Source organism: Macrosteles quadrilineatus, unplaced genomic scaffold (assembly GCF_028750875.1).
Source record: "Macrosteles quadrilineatus isolate MER2022 unplaced genomic scaffold, UCM_ALF_1.0 Scaffold_7__1_contigs__length_78375512, whole genome shotgun sequence".
In the NCBI taxonomy this organism is placed as follows: Eukaryota; Metazoa; Arthropoda; class Insecta; order Hemiptera; family Cicadellidae; genus Macrosteles; species Macrosteles quadrilineatus.
In genome coordinates, this window is record NW_026542600.1 from 50,102,262 (window position 1) to 50,123,063 (window position 20,802).

Sequence of the window (20,802 nt, forward strand, 5' to 3'; positions counted from 1 at the left end):
CTTTATTTTGACCCATAGAACCAATTCCCGGAGTTTGGCTGTTTACTTACGGGACACCATGTATATCTCATCTGTAGTCAGTAAGAATTATGTGTCGTTAACTCACCAATATATCGCACCTCTCTCTCAATTAAAGAGTGTTCGAAATAAATGAGTTATTGAGAGAGGTACAATATATTGGTGAGTTGATGACACATAATTCTTATTCATTTCAATCACTGGCTACAGATGAGATTGCATCAAATAGCCCCACCGCAGTAGACCTGTAGACTTGGGGAATTTCCATTCACCTTGTTCGAGTATCACTGATATATTTCCTCAAAATTGTCTGACTTGTTACCTATTTAAGTAACATTAAGTTTAGTAAGTACGTATTTGAAAAATAGGTTGTTCGATGGAGATTTTCAATTTTTATGTCTTGCTCTACTTACATTTAGCAAATAATTATCTTATGCTAAATATATTCTGTTTTAATTATTAGACAACTAAAAAGTAAAATCAAATGTTATACATGGTTTCCAAATATTTTTTTATCCGCAAACACATTTTTACAGTTCTAATTTCAACTTGACCAAAAAAATAATAACAAACTCAATCCATTATATTGTTACCTATATCACACCATATCGAATGACACCTGTAGCAATTCAATCCCGACGCCAATTTCATAATTGGAAAGTGTCACATATAAAAAAACAATGACGTCACTGTTTAAAATGGAACTGAGCGTTGCAATTCGTCGTTATGTTTTGTTGGAAAAGTAAATTTGAACCTAGTTTGTTTGTGCAATTAAAATCGGACAAAGCGTTGAAATTTGTTTATAACGATGATGTGCAGAAAGTTTTTAACAGCGTTAAATCCAAACAACTTTATCAGGCTTTGCTGTAGCTTGTTGGTATTGTTTTTGTAAACAATGAGTTAATTAATGAGTAAAATTTCCTGAATTTAGTTATTTCCAATAGAGAAAACAAAGTTACTTTACAAGTTTAGTTTATAACTTAGTCACGCAAAACTTATGGCCAACTTATGGTATCTTGTTTTAAAAAATAGGTAGATCAAAGTATCAAAGGAAACTTAAAATGTTGTGGTTATTGAAGCCAGTAGTTATTACTTATCTAAATATAATAACCCAAGAATTTTCGTGTATGCAAATTAAGTAATATATTAATACAGAAACAACACACATAACGATGCATGTACGCGTAGTTACCGTTACGTCAAAAGAACAATAGACAATAAAAATTGTAAAATCCAGTGTAATAGTTAAAATTAATATTTTAAAATGCTAGATAACAAATAAAAAATTGTTTTATTAGTGGAGCATTATTGAAATAAATTGGAAACAAGCAGATGTGTAGTAAATTTCTACCTCATAAGCTTAAAATCGGTTAGGCATGTGGATGTTCAGAGTTCAAGTCTGGCCTTTATCCATTGTGTTTGTAAAGGTATTAATAATGCAGTAAAGAGCTTAAGTAATATTATAGATTAAACGCACGCCCTTAAAGATTTATGGATTTGTTATCCTTGGGTCAGCTTAACACCACAAAGGTCAGTTCTATAGGTTTATGTAAAGGTTGTTTCAATGTTAACGATTTGTCTCTACAGCCGACTTTATATCTATTTTAGAGAATTTCCAATATAAGCAACAGTTTTCTTAGTTTTTTGCTACCTTGGATTTAAACTATGTGTTTACAAATTGTCATACTTGGAAGAATGATCGTGATACTTGAAAAGGGTCAGTTCATTTATTAATTCTCATAAACATTCCGTACAAAATAGTTGTTTAAGTAATATCTATTTTAAAAATACACTGTTTACTTAGAAATAAATATGGCGAATGGTTATTATGAGATATTTTAACCCAGTCAATTCAACTAAACACGTGTTATATGTAAAACAAAGTATCTTCTTTAAAGCAGCATTACTCGCTAAATATACTTAACGATCAAACAAAATTTTCCTTTTTCCAAAGTTTTTTTTACACCCAAGAGGGCAGTGAAAAATAAAGTAGTCTAAAACAGGGCGAACACTTGAATCGTAGAATGTCAAAACTGTGTTCGTCCGACGCCCACCGTCTTATACACCTTCAAAAATAATCTCCAGTCAAATATTTTGATATCAAACCACTTGTGACACAAGAGGCCTTATCTGGAGTGCTAATATTTGTGTTTTTCAACAATCAACTTGTTGTTATTTTGATAACATTTCTATTGGATTAGGACGAGGTTCTTCAGTTGTAAAATATTCTTCTATAGATAATGTTTGACGCACAAACTAATCCCTCGAGGAATGTGGATTAAACTGGTTGATTGACTTATGACACAACATGTTCATTTTTTAATTTATACTTTATTTATGATTTTGATCGCGTAGAAAATTATTTTATTACAATTCAACATTAATTATTTCAACATTTGGCAATACAAAATATATTATTCTAGATGGATCTAGTAGTTAAAAATCAGAGATTTGGCCGTTCCTTTGCGAAAAAACAATTGCGTAGAACACAGATGAAAACAACATAATCAATATGAATGAAATTGAGTATATGTATATGTACATTGCTTGGATCAACGTAATGTTTGTTTTTTCTCCTTTTACATAGGATATATTTTCGATTTCTCTATGTTTGTCCGTCTTTCGGTCTCGGTAACATACAAGTATACTTATGTTCGCGTTTCACAAGGAAACTGGAACGAATACCGGACAATTGCGGACACGTCTTAAAAGCGGACAATTGCGGGCACTAGGGATTAATGCTACCTGACAAGGGTTTGACAGGTCTCTACAGACAGGTCTTTAAGACTGATTTCCATCACACTTTACACACTAACCTAACCTTTTCTTAAAATCATATATCATGTATGTATCTGTTCTGAAGGTGGAAATCAGACTCTTTCCAGAACATGTGTCCGCAGTTGCCCGGCAGTGAAATATTTGTAGAGACCTGTCAAACCCTTGTCAGGTAGCATTAATCCCTAGTGTCCGCAATTGTCCGCTTTTAAGACGTGTCCCAATTGTCCGTGTCCGCAACTGTCCGGACACCACTGGAACATCATTGGAGAAAATCTTTTCGTCGTTCTCTAAATCTTTGAACAGGGTTGAGGCTTCAGAGCTTGTAACTGGTTTTAGTTTCTGGGATTAACATGAAACGTGTTTACAAACCTCCTTTGAGATTTTGAACAGCATTTGTTCATATTCGTGGAAGAAGGCTTTACTGATAATGCCACAAACACATTTGCCGAGGTGTATACATGCATAGGTAGGTCAACATTTACCCTAGGGCTCCTTCAACTGTTCGAATCTGAGAAGGGTTCATTTTATCCCACACACGCTGGATAGAATAAAGTTATAGTTTAGTCTTCGGGTTTACCAACGGACCAGTAAATAATCTATACTATGATAAGAGTAAGGTTTGCGCACAATGATCTCAAAAAATGGCTCCTACGATTCCCTACAAATAGCTAGAAATATCTTAGTTTTAGGATAAAAACAATATCCATGCTAGGCTCTGTTCTGGGAAAAATTGTTTTTCGTCTTAAAATGAAATGTCAATATTTTTAACATTAGTCTTATGGACTTTCAAGTAGCTATGACAGTTTTACGAAAATGTAAACAAATGAATTGTAACATATGCTTTAACAAATAATCTACTGTACAGTAGCAAATTACCGGTACAAAAGAAAAGGACATTATCATTATGAATCCTATTGAGCATTGATTATACAGTGTGTTAATTAAGTTTTAAAACAAATCTGTATTTTTTAAACCGAAATAGATAAAAATATTCCGTTTGTGGCATTGATTGTTAACAAAGGTTTCATAATTTTTCACATCAAAGATATTTTTAACCCCCTTGACAGGGTAGGAAGTATGGGGTGACGTTTTTTTTTTAAATAGCAACTCCTATTGAGTGACAGCAATCAGAAGTGTTCGAAATTTGTTTGCATTTCTTATTTCTCTTTTGTTTGAATTTACAATATTTTTATTATTTTTACAACTTTTAAACACTACTAATTCTTACTGCATCGATCTGATTTAATCAAATTAAATTTGGTATTTTTTCATATAAGTGATTTATTTAATTATTCTTTAATACTTGTCTTAATATTCTTAATATCTTTAATACTAATAATGTCTTTAATTGGTTATCGAAATCGAATATATTTATATTTGTGTAGTTATTGATAGAAATAGCTGTTTTTGTAGCATCTGAAGAGAAGTAACTTTTACAATTTTTCTCACGCCCCCTTGCAAAGGATGATTATTTTTATTTTTTGTTTGTATTCTCATTGTATCAATTTACACTTACACAACTTATACAATAATGTTTAAATTTTCTAATACGCACTGCAATAAAACTACATCTTCAATACGTATTTATAAGTCTGAATTTTGTAGAAAATTTAAAACCTACCGTTTATATTCAACAAAAACATATCTCCAACTAATAGCTCTTAATAAATGTGATTAAAACAGTTTACAGAAAACGTGCACTTCTTGAACTGTAATAGATGGTCAATTTATTATTTAAACGGTTGCAATATTTGAATAAAACTACGAATTTTATTTATCAGATCTTTGTTTACTTGTGGTCATATCTTTCAAAACAATATAGTTTATCATAACGTCACGAACATTCTTATATTTACAAAAGATCAGTCGAATCTCATTGATTTCAGAAATCTATGATCTTAAGTATCTCATGTTACAACGAAAGGAAGAACTGCGATTGAAATACAGAATAGGGAAAGGTAACGGACGAATTTCTAAATATCAGGATAATTTTTAAGTGTGGAACATCAATGACTATCAACACGAAGAGATCATTTTACCTGTCTTTTTCCAGAGAATTTGTTTCATTGAAATGTTTAGAAAGGTAGGGTTTAACTTTTACTGGCCATCACAAATAATGTCCTGCGTAAAGAGTTAGCAGTAAATTGGTCAACTATGTTAAATCACTAATTTGAAAAATCAAATCCTTACTATACAAAATTGCACAAAAACATAATTTGTTTACTTTCACTCTTATTTTCATGTTAACAAATTATGATATTGAAAGTGTATGTTGACAAATTAAATTTACTTCTGAATAATACTGTTTTGAAATATTTCTGTTTTTCTACCTCCCTCTGAATGTTAGATGCGATGCGTTGCTTCCATTCAAGATATTCTGACAGTCTTCTTTACAAAACTTTGATACTGTTAGAGTCTTTCTTTGACTGAAGTTTTGACACAATGACAGCTGATGAATTTCATATTTGTCTGCACAGCCCACCCCTTAAATCTTCCTTTGTAGTTTCATGCTTTTTAAACAGCAGGATTGTTTTTTTGAATTATTTCAATGTCATCGATGAGTAAACTATCTTTTTTTCTATTACAAAGATTTTAGAGTCAGTATTTAAAGAATCTTGCCTACTGATTGGCTGGTATATAATAAGTCCACTCTTTAAATCATGTATGGTGTTAACATCGATTCAAATGCAAATTATATCAAATTATAAAAGTCATGTCATTTTCTTTCACTAATACAAAATTTTGTTATAAAAATATTACAAAAGATGTGGTGCAAGTAAAGAATATCAATTGGTTCAATTAATATGAGTGATTTTTAAATATGAATAAAAAAATGTGAAATAGTGAAATATCTAGAGAATAACTCCATCAATTAATATTTAATAAACACACATTTCACAAACTAATTTTTCGTCACAGTTTATAAAAATTATGTCCATTAAAAGTTTGCATATTTTATGTAAAGAGAAAGATATTTAATGAATGAAGAACACCGCGCTGCTATGATTCACCACAAAATAAAGAATTTTATAAAATATGAAATTAAATATGGCCTACTCTTATTCAAAGTCAATGCATTCCATTATTAAATACCCCATTGGTACCTCTTCGGATAACTTAAATAAAAAATTGAATCGAACACAATTTGTGGTATGTCTAGCATTCAAACTTATGCACATTTGCCTTCAATCGCGCATTATTTACATTCTCGTCATCAATCCAATAATCAAGTGTCAATAACCCAGTATTTTTTTTTAATTTTTACTAGACATGTCAAATGGTCTTCGTTTGTTTATGTTGTATGAAGTGTGCAGATATGTTGGTGGAACTGACATATCTCAATTCTTGGTAGTTTTGGTTGAATCAATAGTATCGTCCAGAATTTGTTATACTCTGATTATTAAATACTACTGTAGTATACTAACTTATTATACTAAATAAACTCTTTAGCACCTAGTGCATACTATTAGGTATACTACCATTTTCTTATTTACTGGCATCTCTTTTAACTTTTCAAACAAAATACGTAACTCATTATTATGGAAAAAAATAAGAAAAAAATACAAAAGATATCAAACTGTTCTGTATATACAAAATATGATGAAGTTATAGGTTTTAACTGTATGGAAATACAGAAAAAACATGGTAAACATGACCCTAGCTATCTGTGTAATAAGAGCGCAAAGTATGTAATTACTGCTCGCAAAATCAGCTGATTTCACTGTTGGCGTTTCTATAAAACACTAGCATCTGGTAAGCAAATAACATAACCTAAAAAGTAAACATTAACCTAAATGACATTTTATATGCAACTAAAACTGTAATCCGTGTTATGATAAGTTAAATATGGTTGTAGGAAAATCTTGTGTGTATTAAAAGCACAAACAGTCATTGCTGCTCTCGAAATATATGGCCACACTAGCTAAAGCTTCGTGCGGCCTTTACAGTTCTTGAGCGGTTATGACGTACTTTGTGTTCTTAATACACAAATAACTATCTCAGTGTTCATAATATGATCTAATGTTGCTATCCACCAAGGATTTTATACCAAGATGAAAAAATAATAAATATGTAATTACATTTTCTGCGGTGTCGACGCGACTGAGGAACTCCGAATACTTGCAGGAATGGAAGTTCTCGACCTGAATCCTTATTTTATCAATGTTCTTCTTGTACCGGCTCACCCCTTGCTCAATACTCTTGCATAGCAAGAGCAGTGGCCTAATTCGAGGTAGAGTGGTAGAGTCCACCATTTTATATTTTTATAGCAATAGCTTTATTAGAACTTTGGCAAAGCTGGTCATGCATGAATGCCGTTTGGCACCGACTGTACATCGCTGGTTGTGGATGTGGTTGTTGGTTGTGGTTGAGCTGAAGTGATGTTTGATCAAGTTGTTGATTGTTGCTAGGTTCAGTGGTTCTGTGAGACAGTCGGGACCTCCCGGTTGTGGTGACCAGGGAATGATTGGAGAACCGATGAGGTGAGTCTATAGGCAGTGGCTCTGCTCAAGCTTGCTATGGGAATAACCACATCACTGGTATATGGCTGAAACTACCCTTAGTTAGTATTAAAATTGAAATAATCTACTAAAATTTTAACTAAAACTTTAGTGTAACTAAATGCTAAAACTTCTAACCAATACTTGTAAATGTTTAACTTTAGTTGTTGAATAAAACATTAACGTATTTTAAGGTTAGGGGTTTTTAATTTGTTTGGTTTTTTTAACCCTAAGATAAAAGTATTTCCTTGACTCTTGATTTAACTAATACCTAATTTAAATATTTAAAACTATGTAAAAAAAGATTTTACAATATAATTACTATGATTTAAAATTAACGTGTAACACACCCTCCTAAACAATTTCCTTATACATCAAATAAAACCTAAAATAATAGAAAAGTAAAAAAATATATTTTACAATTTTGATCCATCACAGTACAATTTTTGTCAACTCGACTATAATTCACTCAAATGTTTAGTAGTTGTAAACTTACTTATATTTCGTAAAGAAGTAATTAATTACTAAAATAAAAGATTTTTAAGCTAGATAAAGTTTAAAGAATATACTTAATAAATGTTTTAAATAGCTTTTATAAATTTAATTTGATTTAAAATGTAATAGCATACTTTTTTATAGTTAACAATTAAAAATACTAACCTTTTTAGTCCTTTTCATTTACTTTCTAGCAACAATGTATTATGTGGGGGGAAAGATTTTATTAGTAAAAAGCAAATGCCATTTGTCTATGGACTTTACTCTGCTATAATTGGTTATTTCTACTCGCTCGATCTTTTAATTATTTTTATATTCAGTAATTAGTTTTTCAGATTTTAGTTGTCTTCTGACTTTAGAACAGGTATGCTGTATTTTAACATACTATAACTTAACAAATTTAAAAATCATATTTCCTTTTTACAACCTTCATATTTCTCAAAGTCGATCGTTATTTATTTGATCACTTAAATATCATATCCTTTTGTTTCAGAAATTTGTTACAGAGATTTTTAAAGTATGCATATACACACATACTTCTATCAGTATTTCGTCACAATTTATCTCCTTACAAGTATACATCAAAACTGTGTGCCTACATTATTAAAATTTTATTGAAATGCTATAAATATCATAAAACTATTTTATCTCCAAATATATAAATTTTTATATTCCTCCTTTCTCATCAATCCACATATTTTTATTTCTTCCTCCTCTTTGTTAGTCCTTCTTTTAAATCATCTAATTAGTTTTTAATCATCATTTTGAATTTTGATATATTTAGCTTTTTGTTATTTACATACAGCATCCTCTGATTGAGATTTAAATTAGGGGGAAGTTTACCAATTATAGTGCTTTCAACCAAAATGCAATATTCAAAATCAACGTAATTTTGGAGAAGGGTTATTCAGTAGGTGTTCAGAGTTCAGAATCTTTAAGCCTCTTCAGATTTTAAAGGGATTTTCGGATGTTGGATGGCCAATTGTGTTGTGGGTTAGAATGGTGTAGGCATGGAGTATGAAAGGTAGATGCATGTTTAGCTGCTCGATTTTCCTTTGCATCAAAACAGGTTGCATCAAAATATTTGTCTCCAGAGATCTGTAAGTCTACATTAGTGAGATGGATGTCTCAGTCCTAGATATTATTGTATCTCCTGAAATGGAAGTGTACCCTACTGTAGTACTTCCTATTGTTGTCTTAGACAAAAAGGTCTCTGTCTGAAATGGATACCTTACGGACAAGGATAACTCAAAATACAAGATTGCTTTTGTATGAGTAGTACAGAAGGAAATACTTTAAATAGAAGACTATGTTGAGCAAGTGAATGGAGTGATTTTATGTCGGAAGAGACATGATTGCTTATGTTATGTAAAACAAATTTTAAACAAAACAATGAAAATTTAATGATATTTATCACATTTTTTCCTGGTGTTGGTCTGTGGCTCAGTTCATCACTTGCAAAACTAAGGGTGTAAGTAAATATCATATATTTACACCTCTTCGTCTTGCAAGCATCAAGTTGTTAGGGCATCAGACTGTGAAACCAATACAGCGATGTCATGGATTCGCATCTCGATGCGGCCACTTAAACTTGATCAATACACTGTAGTTCATTCATGTATGAACCGGCTCACAAATTGCTTTGCTTTATACATTCTATGAGGCCCATGTGGACCGGCAAATTCAAGGTTAAAATAGGCTGCAAACCTTTGTTTACAAAGAAAAAAGGTTAGAAAACGAACGTATATTTTAGGTAAAATTCTTATTTGGGAAGAGGGGAATGTAATTTCAAAAGAAAGGGAGGGTAGATAACTATCTCAATTGGAAGTTTTATTATGAAGGGATACAGTTAATGCCTTTTTAAATCAAGACCAAAATCCTACCTTGATAAGATGTGCTTACTGCATAACGTGCCAGAGGAAACGTGGAACGTGTGTGCTATAGGAGGAATCCAATATTTAAATTAATGTTAAACAAATCTATTTTCTCTATTACATCTAAAATATCAACTTTCAAAAAGTTTTCTTCATACCTAATTGTTATATAATCCAAAACAACCAACCGTTATGCTCTTTTCATTTCCAATCATATGAAGCAAGGGCATTGCATATATCTGCACACATCAGGGGCAAAATAATTTAACTGTACTTTACAAAATAAGCAAAGATTGACAAAAATCTGAATTGTGTCATTATTAATATCTTTTGTTCAACTGTAGTAATATTTTCAAAACTAAATTTAATTATCTTCAATATCCCAATCAAAAGAATCAGCCGTGGGTGACCAATGGGGATGGAGCCTCTTTTGAGTCCTCTAGAATCATCAGGCGAGTGACCAATTGCAGTGATTGTTTACAAGTGCTAACTGTTTCAGAAAGCTTGAATTTTAAATGAAAAAGTGACTGATGATGCCATTTACAGTTTAATAAAATAATCATCTGGGTTTGAAAGGAATCGTTAGATAAACTTTCTTTAAGGACTTAAAAAAAGCTTCACACTGTCAAAGCACTAGCAAAAACTTTTGAATTTTGAGGTAGAGTATAACAAATTTTAATTTTCTGACAATACTATTTATCTACAAAATGATAAAAAAAATTATATTGTATGTTCCAAATGTTTGTGGATTAGAAGATAAATTGTGCGCCAAAATATATGTGTCATTTTTTAATGTTTACCATCAAAATAAAATAAATTGGTAGGAAAGGTTTCAACGGTTAATCGATTGCATGGAAACTATCTTTAACTGGGAATCGCCGTTTAATCAATTTTATCCATAATTCAAGGAGAGAAAAACGAAGTAAGTAGTGTTGTTTAAATGTTTTCCAACTAGCATGATGAACTTAAGATCTAGGAATGAGTTTGCTTTTATGCAGTGTTGTTTTTGTGTTTAAAATTATTCATAGAATTTGAATTCAGTGAATGTATTTGTTAGATCTTTTCCCAATACAAGCTTTTACATTAATTATTTGTACTGCATTTATACCAAAATATTTCACAGCAGATTGCATATAATCTATTAAAATCAAAAAGGATTTTAGAATCTTTCAAACTGAACTCTTAATTGCTTTTGCACCCAAATGTTTTTCACATTGTTAATGCCATAATTTATTTAATTGGTTTAACTGCTTTATATTCATTCAATTGGTAACTAAATAAATCTAAATCAGGACATATTTATTAGACATTTTATGGATTGTCTTCACTAAAGATTGCTCTTATGTTCATTTATTTAAAGTAAAGTATTTTATTTTAAAATTTTCAGATCAAAGATTTAATAATATGAAATACACAATGTAAATAATTTAAGTTAGATTCTTCAAGGAATTCAGTTAATTTTGTGTGAATAGTTTGTTTTCAAAATAGGGCCTACCTAAAGTGAATTTAACATCACTTTTTTATTTCTCTACAAAGTATTCTGTATATAAGATATAATTTATTGATGTGATATTTTTTTCCAGGCTTACCCACCCAAACATAGTCCAGCTTCTAGAAACATTCGAGGATAAACACAAAGTCTACTTAATTATGGAATTGTAAGTTGAAAATTTACTGAATGTGTAATTTTCTTAAATTATGGTATTAACCTTTAAGCCTCGAAGGCCGATGTACCAGCCATTAAAAATAACCTAACAACATTTTCTCTTGAAAAAAAAAAAAAAAACAGCTGAAAACTTTCCTAGGCATATCAGTGCCAGAGTGGTAGACTGGTAGGTTTGATAAAACAAAACCGGGTTTGGACATTGTCTCATTGGCCAGGAGACTGTTTATTAAGGGCTCAAATTTCGTCTCTTTAAGGTCATGTGTAAAACTCAAACACTGGAAAATGACCGAAAATGATGATAATAATGACTATGATAACCAGAAGGATGATTTCTTTGTGAATTCTAGATCTGATCAGACATCTTGTTACTTTCTACTTATCCTTACAGTGTGTGTGTGTATGTTGAGTCGGACCACTGGTGTTAAGCAGACACCACTTCGAAAACCACTTTTTTGGGTTCATGGTGACTCGAAAAGGACATTTCCACCCATAACTCTGACTCAACATTTGTTACAAAAAATAATATAGTGCAATAATATACTAGAAATATAGATGATTAATTTTTCAAGGATTATATGTTTTTTCACACTATGGCACAAGAACATCTTTCTTAGCCCTGATCCAGCAAATGGATTTTTTAAATAATTACCAAAGACCAACAGTCTTTGAAACAATGCTGTATTATTCAAAGCAAGAGCTGTCAATCAAGTAGGCCTACCAATTAGCAGAAGGACAGAAAATGCATAAATCATACGACATGAGAATGCAATTGCAAACTAATGTCTTTGAGTTCATTAGTGCCATTCTTGACATTGCTTATTATATTAACAATTTACTCTTCAAGTGATGATTCACATTTATTCATGCGTCATTTGTAATTTCGGCTCTCAATTGTAATGTTACGTACTATGCCATCTGGGGTTGACACGTGTAGTATAACTTTGTTGAGAAACTGAACCAACTTGTGGGGCACATTGACATAGCTTTGCAACAGCAGTTATGTTAACAGCTGTTCAAATTCAATACATAATCAACAGTATTATATAATAAAAACAACAACTGCACAAAAAAACAACAACAATTATTATTGGTGATATCTGTGTGTTTGTTATAAGTGAAAGAAAAAAAACTACCGGGCCAATTTGATTGAAGTTTTGTAGATAGAACAAAAACCCAGCAACACATAGGTCTATTTATTTCTACCTATGTGTTAACCCAGAAACTACACCTCCGTAGACATCTAACATAATGAGCTTTTGGAATACATGTGTAGTACAACCTCACTAACTCGACAATTTTTGGACCAAGAGGTTGTCGAGTTTGGGGGTTTCGAGCTATCCAGAACATTTATATTTTTAATGGGTTTTAATAAATAAATACATATTAGACTAATGTTTACATATAAACGCACAAATGATTATTTTTACATATTGAGTTAACAATGTCGAATATTCAACAATTGAAACTAAATGTTCTGAAAAAGTTGCTTGAAAAGTCAAACACAGTAAGACAAAGCCAGCTAGACATGCGTCCTGTAGCTGTTGACTGTCGAGTTACCGGGTGTCCTGTTGACTGTCGAGTTACCGGGTGTCGAGTTAGTGAGGTTTTACTGTGTCAACAAAATTAAAACAACTAAGTTTACTTTTCCACTTTAAATTTACTTTGTTTAAGATAAGGTGTGATTTTTTTACTGCTTCACAGCTATAACAGAATTAAACCATATAGGATTTCTTCATAGAACTACAGTGCATAGAAGCTGAGTTGGTGCAGTTGTTTCTATGGCCAATGGAAAATGTGTAACTGTTTCCAACAGTAGATTTAAAGAACCACTTTATTCTCTTATGCATCCTGAACCCACTGTGAAACAAAAATAAAACAACTAGTTATACATGTATATAAACACATTTTAAATATTGGGATATGGCCCAGTTTTAAGAACTGTATATACAAAATAAATTACCTTCTTTGCCTGATTTTTTGATTATGTTCAATACTATACAATATGCATATTATGTGATGGTAAAAAGGCCTCTTCAAGAACTGAAGCACACAAGTTAATCTATTTTTAAATATTTTTGTAATATTTGTATGGAATTATAGTGTATTCTTGTGATTATTCACACAATTCAAAGAATATGTACATTTATAGCTATAGTGAACTGTCTCAGTGAACAAAATAATCAGAAACTCTTTATGAAACAGAACAAGTTTTAAAGAAAAAACTGTGATTTTGTACTAAGGTAAATTAAACGCTTCTAATAGTAAACTATCTAAACCAATGAAAGTCAAGTTAACATCACAGTAATGGAAGCCATATTTTACACGTCCGAGACCCTATATCCTAAGATTCTATATATGGGCTGTTTCTATATAACTCTCTTATTTTTCTCATCATTTTCTATTCAACCACCAGACTATATTTTTCAAATAGAATAAATTTTATTTTAATGTCACAAGTTTTGAAAGTTTGAATTGAACAGTCACATTCCAGGAAAAAGTCCCTCACTCATAACAATCGGCCTGTAGTGCCTTTAATTGCTTGTATAGGTAAAGTTAAAAAATATGTTTAAAAAGTAAACTGCAACACACAATAAACAATCATAATTTCTTTATCAAACTACATTTTTAGTTAAGTAAATTTATTCAAACAAATAAATTGTGGTTAAATAAAAAATTCTACAATAGGATATTATACCAAACCCTAACCTTTTAGAATCCATAACGTTTTGGACACTTGTAAAACATAACTTGAACAAACCTAGGTAATCATCTAATTTAATTTTTAATTAATTCCTTGTATAATAATAAAACATCCATCAATCAAAACTTTTACAAATGAGTTTTAAAATTAATTAATGGATATTTTATCTGTGAGATTTTTACTAAATAAATAGGGAAAGGGTAAATGAAAATCAATAGATCCAATTTTTAAATGTACTTTTTGTGTAATTCATATTACATTTTCAATAATTCCTGGAAACCTCCCACTCTCCGTGTCTAACTCTCTGATTCCCTTTCCTAAAGCACACCTGTGATATTTCCCATTGGCTGAAATGAGCAATTCTTACTGTAAATCTGAACTTTCCTTAAATCATTTATGAAACTTATTACAAATGTGTGTGTTGAAGAGCTTAATCTAAAAACTACCACATCAAAACATAATTTAGAATTTAGTTTAAATAGCAAGAAGTACCAAACAGTTTACATGACTTTGTAGATGAGATATGGTTTTAGTTGTCACAGACTCCATGGGTGTTTGTAACCAGCAGTAGGTCAATTCTTTAAGGCAAAAAGAAAATACCATTCAAATATGAGTGCATATTTTAAGCTGAACATAAATTTGAATATAGAATGGAGTGAAATAACCTTTTTAACTGGTCACCAAGTTAATATTTTTCTTTAGCTATTACCATTCATTTAAAGCACCATGATCAAGGACAGCTGCGTCCAATTTCTAACAATGTGTCACAAATTGTATGTAAAAAAGCTACTCAACCAGCTCTTATAATGAAAACTCTATAAGAATATGGCACCCAAAACTATTTGCAGGTATGAAGCTCAATAACATGGAAATTGCAGCTCAGTGAAAACATAACAAACATGGCTTAGATTAGCATAGAACATTTTCAAAGCAGCCTAGTTCTTATGTACAAGGCTGCTTTAACACAAGAGGTTTTAGGTTTGTTGGGGACGCAAAGAAGAGAATAATTCTCCCACAAGTTAGGTGGAGAGGGGCACAATTATCTCACGCCCCATAGCACATCACATGAAAAATGCAGGCCTGCCTTAGAACAGCAGATAATTCAATTCAATTCAAATTAACTTTATTCATCAAGTAACACATTTCTATTATTCAAATAAAGTAACACATTCAATTAAACATTAGGAATATATACATGAATAGTGTCACATTTCTTAAACAATAAAGTTATAATAAAATATACATGCTTATTGTAGATAAGGGAAAGTTTTTAAAAGAACAAAGAACCGACAGAAAAATATATAGTATAAATAAAGTTAAAACATCAAATTTGATTTAGTAAATTACAGTTCATTAATCATTAAATGATAAAAATGAATGAATAGCCCTGCTAATGAAAAATATCTTAAGTTTGTTCTTAAATTTTTTTGACAAAAAAATAGTAGTAGTATAGTCATTTCTGCCTGTATGTCCTTCGGAAGTTTGTTAAAGAATTTTGTAATGGCATATTGGGGTTTCTTTTCAAAATGGTGCAATTTATGAGGACTTAATTCTAAGCTGCCTCGATTTCTTGTAAGATAATCATGTTTCTTTCCAAACCAGCTCTATTTCATGAAATCTGTTTTTAACTGATACTGTACCACTGTTTCAGACACATACATACCGAAAACTGTACTTATATTTTCTGATTTAAACTTTTTCTTACCAGAAGTTCTAGGTGGGAGGTTGTAAATTATTCTTATAGCTTTTTTTGCATTCTAATATGTATTTTAAGTTGCCCTTATTGGTTGAGCCATAAAGGGAAAATCCCACTGAAATAACTGAATGTACTGTATGTATGAAAATTAAACTACATTTAAAGTTTCTCTTTCGCAATAGTTAATCTAATTAAGGCATATAATCCGGAAGAAATTTTTGAAAGCAGTTTTTCATCATGACAGTTCCAATTTAGTCTTTTATCTATTACTAATCCTAAAAATTTAGTACTATCCTTAACTCAATGGTTTTATTATTAAATTCAACAATCGGTCGAGGTCGATTTCTGGTTGGTCGAGTTTGAAAATTTATAATTCTTGTTCTCTCCACATTGAGATTCATATTTTGGGAGCTAAACAAATTATCTAAAACGCATATGTCTGATTTTGCTTTGCTTTCTAACCCTTCATTTGTTGGGGCTGCGATTTTCAAATTGGTATCATCAGCATACAAGCAGAGTTTACTTAAATTACTGAGTTGCGGAAAATCTCTCAAATAAATAATAAATAAAAGAGGTCCCAGAATGGATCCCTGCGGAACCCCATTTAAGTCAGTGGTGAAAGATTGATATGGAATTTTATAGTTTTCATGGTTATGATAAATAATTTCAACAAACTGTTTTCTGTGAGAGATATAAGATCTAAAAAGATTTAAAGCAATCCCCTCTATACCCAAGGTACTAAGCCTTGAAATATATATATTATGTGATATTGAATCATATGCTTTTTGCAGGTCTAAGAACAAACACGCTACCTTAAATTTACCATCAAAACTATCAATGACCGATTCAATAAAATCAGTGTCAGCAGTTATGTGGCTTACCACTACGAAACCCATGTTGAAAGTTGTTATTTTCAAAAAAATTACCAATTGATTATAAATTACTTCTTCATAAATCTTAGATATAGAGGGTAACAAAGCTATAGGTCGATAATTTTACACCATTTGCCTGTCCCCCTTTTGAAAAAGTGGTTTTAATTTTGAATAAAAGGTACAAAAACTTAGTACCACAATTTTTCCAACTCTTGACACTCATATTTGCTTCAGCAACTTCATTTTAAAAAATAACTCAAATAAATAATTTTTATAATTGATTTTATTAAGCAGAAAGATAAGTGTTATTTGCAGAGTAAGCTCGACATCAGAATCAAATTGATTTGAACAAACAATGTGTACAATAATTTCTGTCTGTTTCAGAGTCACTGGAGGAGAGTTGTTTGACAGAATTGTTGAAAAAGGATCTTACACTGAAAAGGATGCCTCGGACCTCATCAGACAAGTCTTAGAAGCAGTAGATTATATGCATGAGCAAGGCGTAGTTCATAGGGATTTAAAGGTTAGTAAAAAAATTGACTAGAGAGTTGCATATATTTTTAATCTAATTAGGACATATAATCCGGAGGACATTTTTAATCCTCTGCTATTGGATTATGTGTTGTATTGGAGAGTTGCCAAGTTAGTATTTAGCATTTATTGAACATCCTTTATTATTGTACAGTAGCATTAACATTAGTTACTAAATGATATTACCTATTTCAAATTACCATCAGGTATCAGGATGTTTCCCTCAAACCGATGCAGACCACATTCACACAAGCTGAGGGGGTGGGAAAGCTGTATTTCCGCTGCGTTAGCAATTTACCTTTATTGATCATTCTATCGTCTAAGTATACATTTTATTTGCAGTTTTATAAAAGCTAAATATTTTTAATAACCATATTGAAAATTATTTCATAAAATAATTCACCACACAACACATACAAAAATTCCATATTTAAATTAAAAATAAATTGAAATACTATGGAATAAGCTATACCACATAGGATAACAATTTGTTAACCACCTTCCCAGTAAATATTAGAAATGATGAAAAGAGTAAGAATTTAATAAATTAACTAAAAGATTAATTAGTGGAAAAAGCTTTATACCCTATTCCCTGGAAGAGTACTTTTCCACATCCCTACTTAGTTTCTGTTATAATTAATTTCATTTTGTAAAAATTTTCACTCACTAGCTCTTAGATTTGTATGGTAAATATGATCTAAGACATACCTACAGTTTGTAAATATTATTTTAAGATAAATTAGTTATTTGACACCATTCAGTATACAATGCTGTACTTTATGAATGTGGAAATTCAATTTGATAACTTGAATGTAGGAATATGGTATGTGTGAAAAAGAGTATATTTACATTGCCTCTTTCCACACTACAAATTATAACGTTAGTACAAAACATGTCCTAAAATCTTATCAAATTCCATCTAGGTGATTCATTAAGTAAATTAATAGCACTACCATTCTCCGAGAAAATTAAAAAATTACAGTTCATTGTTTATTTAAAAAATAATATTCAGCCCAACTATCTCCCAGCTTTGCTAGAAGTGAGTATTATCCAAATAGGATTTGAGAGTCGAGTCAAAAGTAAGATCGGAAGTGTAGCTAGGTGTGAGTGACAGGAAGTGGTGCCCTTTACATCTCATCCCTAGCTTCCACTCCCACTCACACCTTCCCCACCCCTCTCCCTTCTCGCCACAACACTTCATCCCGCTACACCCTGTTTACTGTAACAACAACTTGTAAGGCTCTCTTCGTCAATGAGTTTTCTTAGTTGTCATTGGTAGTCCAGTATCTTTCTCGCTTTAATAAACACGTTTTAGTGTTTTAGAATATCACATTTTAATCTTGTGAGCTTGAATAAAACTTAAACATTCCCCTTACAAACTCAAAGTAGCATATATATCACTAGCAGTAGCATATTTATCACTGTGGAAAGATTTGAAACATTTTATTAATTTGGAATCTGTATCATTAATTTAATATTCTATATTGGCAGGGATAAACATTTAGTTTCCAGAGGTAAATAATTCCTAGAAAACTACTTACTCTAAAATGTTTTTTTCCTTCAGAGGTACTATAGTAATTTTACTAAAATAGCAGATATTAATTTTGTAATGTAACGTTATTATGATTTATACAAAACTTGCATATTTATGGATTTTGTCCTCTATTAACTAAAATACATTGTTGGCTCAGGTTTAATATTTTTACACATATCTAAAAATAATTAAATACATTCCATCCTTTCTATAAAGAAAAAGCTGGACATTTTTCACCACTAATTGAGAATTTTTCAAGTATGAACAACATACTTTAAAAACTTAAGTGGCCAGCTTGTAGTGTGAGACTCCAGCTAAAGCTAACTATTTACTACAAAACCTCCTCTACTCAGTTGGATACAGACCTGGAATTGTTTGTTACAATACTTCTGTTAAAAGGTTTTTTTACTGACATACACAGATTACAATACATGTAAATTACTCTCATAAACTTTAAATAATTTAGTTACAACATTTTAATGACTTTGTTAACAGAGATCACAATGGATTACATTTTAGGAGAATAATATTTGACAGTATATAACATAGAATCAGTGTGAGTGTTTTTCTTTTTATTTTGCCATCTTCCGGTAGTGTCCTTTTCCACTTTTTCATACCTCTCAAAGACAACTAAGCTTATAAATCAAATGTTAAACACTGCAAATATACAAAATTATATATTTATATAATTAAATACAAAATTATATTCAACAACTTCATGGCCAACATGTGAATTGAGCAATGCTTACACAGTATCTAGTGTCTAATACAAGTTAAACCTAGGCTAACACAGTTAATTCAATTTTTTTTGGAGCGGAGAACATCCATGATTATTGTCAACAAATTCTGATACCAGTTTCGCATGAGTACCATCTTTATTAATTCATGATTTTTTCCAGCCTGAAAACCTTCTTTATTATAGTCCTGATGAAGATAGCAAAATAATGATTAGCGACTTTGGACTTTCTAAAATGGAAGACTCCGGAATAATGGCAACTGCTTGTGGAACTCCTGGCTATGTTGGTAAGTGAAGTTCTCCAAGTTTATTTCTTATATGAAGCCGAAATAGTAGTTAATCAGCACAAATGGACCTCTGTCAGAAGACCTTGGAGTGAAATACTAATTTCTAGTGTCTCCAGATGAATGAAATCCCAGTCATCTTATAATAAACTAATGATCTTGGAAAGGTGTAATTATTTTGAAATGTCAATACTGAGAAGATTACTGAGTAACTAAACTAATAAGCTATTGGCTGGTTAAACTAAATGTTGATCCATATGATTTTAATTTTTTTTTTTCATGAGTAAATTTTCTTGTAAACATATGTTATAATAAAAGTTGGTTGATTTTTAATCAGTATATTTTAGTCTAAGTAGTTTTAAATTTTGCTTCAGTTTTTCTTAGTTTATAATTCAATTGAGTATGTCTTTTGACAGTTTAATATCTTTCTTAGGTTGATGATTAAGCTACAAATCAATGTGTGTTTATTAATTATCCTAAAATCACAAATGTAATTTTAACTCTAGTTTCTAAGCTAGTTAGTAATACAGTGACAAGATTGACAATGTGTTAAGCATGTAGGAGGTCACATCTCCCCACCACAGTCAAGTCCCCCCTGCATCACCCTTTGAAACATTGTAGAGGGGGCTTAAAATACTCATTATAGGTTGCTAAGCCTTTGAATAAATTGACTTGAAACCAGTGTAAGAAACATAGATTGGGTTCTGCAAAACAATTACACCAGAGGAGGCAATTATGTAAAGGATTGGGATTTATTGGAGACCTTCTTGGTATTATTTATTTAATTCTCGTTTCATTAGTGGTATGTCATCTCAAAAGCTAATGAAACATTTATATTGACCAATGACCATCCCTTAGCTATATTATGATTCTAAGAACACCACAATCCAAAGAGAAATCTGTCTTGCGTTATGTGTCTCCTCTCAGGTCAATGAGTTTTACTCAGAAAAGGTTGATTGCACTGTTGAGTCAAACTAAATCAATCGAATATCAATATTGTCTTTCAACATGACGCATCATTATTATTACACTACTCTTACTTGTTATTAAAAACTTGTCAATAAAAAAAAATATTTTACATTACTAGTATTTTATTAAATCAACACCTATTTCAAACT

General features: G+C 30.9%; 1 protein-coding gene across 5 annotated transcripts in view; it reads left to right on the forward strand.

The window, feature by feature from the left end:
- Positions 1–20,802, forward strand: part of LOC128997764 (calcium/calmodulin-dependent protein kinase type 1-like) — a 158,913-nt gene that overhangs the window by 113,683 nt on the left and 24,428 nt on the right. For 3 of the 5 annotated variants that reach the window (XR_008491141.1, XM_054423436.1, XM_054423438.1), the window contains exons 3-6: positions 7,206–7,277; positions 11,248–11,322; positions 16,984–17,122; positions 19,564–19,687. Coding sequence is in view for 4 of the 5 variants with exons in the window: in XM_054423436.1 (XP_054279411.1) it covers positions 7,206–7,277; positions 11,248–11,322; positions 16,984–17,122; positions 19,564–19,687 (410 nt within the window). In the remaining variant the exon portion in view is untranslated. The remainder of the gene's footprint in view (positions 1–7,205; positions 7,278–11,247; positions 11,323–16,983; positions 17,123–19,563; positions 19,688–20,802) is intronic. The other 2 variants (XM_054423437.1, XM_054423439.1) reach the window with 1 other exon arrangement.